General features: G+C 49.1%; 1 protein-coding gene across 1 annotated transcript in view; it reads right to left on the bottom strand.

Moving 5' to 3' along the window:
* The window catches only part of NABP2 (nucleic acid binding protein 2), a 4035-nt gene extending 397 nt beyond the window's left edge, over positions 1-3638 (bottom strand). The window contains exons 1-6 of the mRNA XM_007467729.1: positions 3494-3638; positions 2953-3091; positions 2782-2853; positions 2523-2604; positions 2365-2428; positions 3-87 (exon numbers count right to left, since the gene is read on the bottom strand). Coding sequence (XP_007467791.1) covers positions 3-87; positions 2365-2428; positions 2523-2604; positions 2782-2853; positions 2953-3091; positions 3494-3572 — 521 coding nt within the window. The 5' untranslated portion in view covers positions 3573-3638. The remainder of the gene's footprint in view (positions 1-2; positions 88-2364; positions 2429-2522; positions 2605-2781; positions 2854-2952; positions 3092-3493) is intronic.
* Positions 3639-4150: the final 512 nt, after the last annotated feature.

A 4150-nucleotide genomic window follows, 5' to 3' on the forward strand; every position in this document is an offset into this window, starting at 1 on the left:
GGGGGTGGGGGGGAGTGTGAGGGGGGTGTGGGCCACCACCAGGACCTGGTGGGGTGCTCAGTCCATTCCCGTTCTGGCTCTCAGAGGCTAGTTGTGGGAGAAGGGGAAGAAAAACCGGAATTAGTGAACTAAGGTAGGCAGGCATCCATCCCCAAGGCCTGCCTCCAGCCCCAGCAGGCAGCACAGTCTCCACCAAGCACAACTGCACATTGATGCTGTGGGACCAAGTGCAAAGAATGTGAATTGTAGGAATGGGGCCCCAGAGAAGATGCAATCATCATTTTGGCAGTTGCTACATGAACTGTCGTATTTCTTTCTTTTTTTTTTTTTAATTGTTTTTTTTTTTTTTGTCCCTCTGATTTTACACCCATTTAAAATTATAAACCTTCTCCCTGCCCCTGGACTCCACGCTATCCGCACTTTATTCTTTGCATCTCATGTATCGCATTATATACTATATTATGCTACATAATATAAGATCTTATCTCTCTATTAGTTAAGTAGTTAATTACTTTTTTTTTTTTTTTGGCTGCGCCACGCAGCTTGTAGAATCTTAGTTCCCCAGACTAGAGACTGAACCTGGGCTCTCAGCCGTGAAAGCGCAGAGTCCTGACCACTGGACTGTGGGGAATTCCCGACATTTTTTTTTTCTCTTCTATCCATCTCTGTATCATTAGGAGTCAGATCTAGAATTAGCTGTTTAGTTCTAGGCTCAAGGACCACCGACAAAAGATCCCTTGACCAAAAGTGACTGTAAGACTGGAGAAGCATTGGGAAAGGAAGGGCCTGAAGTTTCTATCTTAAAATGTAAGAAGGATCTTAAAAAAAAGAAAGAAAGAAAAAAGTGTGGTGGTGTGTATCACAATGATACATGTTCACTTGGGAAAATAGAAATAAGAATAAGCAAAAAAACTATTATACATACTCTCACACCCCCAAAATAACAGACATTTTTGTGTATATTTTCAGTGTTTGATGGTTTCCTTGAACTATCTTAGCTGTGCAAATCATTATCACCACACTTACCACAGTGTGTTACAACTGTTGTCTGTGGGACTATTTCTTTCATGGACTGCAAGCTCCTCAAGGCAAGTGCTATGTTTTTTCCTTGGCATTCCTCATCTATAAATGCTTGTTAAATGAAGGCAGAGGCCTGCCTCTCACATACATAGGGCGTCATGAACCCTAACCATATCCCTGCTGAATCCTTCTGCTCCATCAGACTAAGATATATGCAGCCAAAATGGAAGAATAAAGCCCCTTCCTTAATTCACAGAAAAAATGAGGAGTATGTAGAAAGTCATTATTTTTATGCCACACATGTTTTTTAAAAACCTTCTGTACCTGTTAGCAGATGACAAAGTGAATAAACATTTGGCAAATGAGTATTAGGGACAAACAGGCTTAAGTGTACCTTATTTAAAATAATTTTCTAAATTATGGAGTTATGGAGACCTGAGAATACGTAATAGTCATATTTTCAGTTGAAAACATGGATGCTACTTTTTTGTGGTGGAATTAAATGTTGTTATTTCATGGTGTTTCTAAAAAACACTGTGACCCTGAGTGGTTCTGACACAGACAATTTTGGAAACCATGGTAACTGGGGATGCAAACACAGACTGAGGAAGGGTAGAGGAAGCCTGAAGCCTAGTGTCACAGGGAGAAACATAAGGCATGGATCAGAGGCAAGAGAGAGACAAACACCCAGGAGTGGTAGGGTCAGCTGCGAGATGACCCAGAAGGAGAAAAGAGCAATAAAAACCAGGTTCCTAAGGAGAAGCCAGGAGACGAAGGAAATGATGTTGGTGAGTGATTCTAATCAAAAGCTGATGATCTGCAGTAAGCCAAATTCCTCAAGAGACCAAAAGCAGGGGCTTCTGAGTTGGAAGAACCATAATCCTGAGGGCCAAGGCCTAGAAGCAGGGCCTTTTCAAGAAAGTGGCAACCCTAAAGGGGAACTATTTAGTGCTTAAAGTTGTGCAGTGTGGACTCCATGCTGAGTCCTATAAGTAACAGTGTATCAGAACTGATAATGAATCAAAATAGGCAAGGGGAAAAAAGGCAAGGTTCTGCCAGAGAAGAAGCAGAGAGGAACAAGCTAGAATGAAAGAGGGCAGTCTTTGTGGAGAAACTGCTCTCATTTTTGCCTTTGAGTGGCAGTGGCAAAAGGGAGCTCTATCAGTGATAGAAACATGGCCCCAAATCTTTTCACCCCAGGGACTTGCAAAAGAACTGGGAGAATTGGGTGCAAGAGGATATATTGAGAGAAGAGAGATCTGGAAAAGGGATGAGGGCAATGCATCTTTCCAGGCTGGGGAGATTAGAACTAGGAGGACCCGTGGATGGAAGGAACAGGTTTACCTGGAGAAGTGGCGGGGGGTCCGGTGGTAGGCTGGGGAGCCGTAGGGCTGCTATCGTTCTGCACCTGAAGGCACAAATGACACATTCAGACCTTACTCCCTACCATGCTCCTTGGCCTGACCTGCCCTCCTTCCGCACATCACAGCCATGGGACTCACCGTCTTGTTGGGTGCCTGCTGGGCACTGTATTCTGGATTTGGCTCACTGAAGTTAGGAACCTCAGAATAAACCATACAGAATCTGCAAGGGGGAGAAAGTGGCAAAGCCTCAGGCCCAACCTCTGGGCTACTCTGGAAACCTCAGAAAGGTCCAGGTACAGGACAGGGAATGCACACCCTTATGCTGTCTCCTTGCAAACCTCAAACTTCTCTCCTTGGCCTGGTGCTTCTACATCCCCAGCTCCAAGACAGCACTTACTCTCCAATCTTCTGAAGATCACCCCCACGGCCAGTGTACAATGTCAGACAACCTTTGAACACTGAAGCGTACCTGTGGGGTCACAAAAAGCAGGATTCGAGTTACAGGGACTGTTAATCCCCCCTGCCCCATTACTGCCCTTGAATAGCCAGAAGTCACCTGATGGCTTACCCTTTGGTGAGCCGGATAATATCCCCAGGCTGGATCAGGTTGCCCACGTCATCCCAGACGGAGATATTGATGCTGCCAGTTTTGTCTGCCACTTTGCAGGTCCGAACCTCGTGCCCGTCCTTTGTCTTGGTCACTCGGCCTGGAGGGAACAGAACAATGGGGTTAGGGGATGGATGGTCAAATAAATGGGGGTGGTGGTGATCAGAGGCATGAGGTCTAGATATTGGTGGAGTGAGGAAAAAGGTGTACAAACAGGGCAAAGTCAAATCCCTGGGGCAGGTGAGGGAGGGGCCAGCACCATGGAGAGGGCCCTGTGTGGGAAGAGGCCCAAGAGGCACTGGAGGCTTGGATCTGGCAAGCGTTCCATCCATCTACCCTACACTGCAACTCTCCGGGTGGGGGCGAGGAGACTGGGCATGAGCAGTCCTGTGGTGCGCCCTGCCGTGCCGGGTGCAAGTTAAGAACAGAGGTGATGTTCCCCCCCTCCTGGCCCCCAACCCCGAGAATGCGCGCAGGGGGCCCACCGCGCCAGCAGAGCCACCTGTCTCCAGCACAATGAAGATGAGGTTCAGGTTCTTGAGCCCGGGCTTGATATCCTTCACGAAGGTCTCCGTCGTCATGCTGCCCGAGCCTCAGCACCCCACTAGAAGGGGGAAAAGGGGACGAAAGCTCAACACTTGGAGCCTTCGCCCCCATGTCCACTTCGCAAGGCCTACCTATCACACTAGGCTGGGGTCAGGCAGCCTCAAACCCTCTAACTCTTCTAAAAGGGTAGAAATGAACTTCCCCAGGGGCTTCCAACTTCAAGATCAGAATTCGGGGATGTCTCTGGATAGACTGCTTCTGGGCTGGAAGCCCCCTCCCGGGATGCTCTTTCAGTATCAAGCCCCGAAGTAGGGAAGCCGACGGAGACGGGGGCAGGAAACCTGGTGCGGAGCCAAGGAATGGAATCTCACTCGCCAAACCCTCCCGAACCCTCATCTGGACAACCGGGGACTCGGTGCATCCTCTCCCCGACCCGCAGCCCACTACCCACCCAGCTTGCCCGCCGCACACTGCATCCCACTGAGCCGCCCGCAGGGGGAGCCAAAGGCTCGCCGGATGCGGACCAATGGAACGCTGGAGTGCGAACATTCCCGGAAGTTTCCCCCGGCGGGCCTCCTCCAGCCAATCAGCACCGCCACGCCCCCCCCCCCCC

This window comes from Lipotes vexillifer, unplaced genomic scaffold (assembly GCF_000442215.2).
Source record: "Lipotes vexillifer unplaced genomic scaffold, Lipotes_vexillifer_v1.1 scaffold387, whole genome shotgun sequence".
Taxonomy (NCBI): Eukaryota; Metazoa; Chordata; class Mammalia; order Artiodactyla; family Lipotidae; genus Lipotes; species Lipotes vexillifer.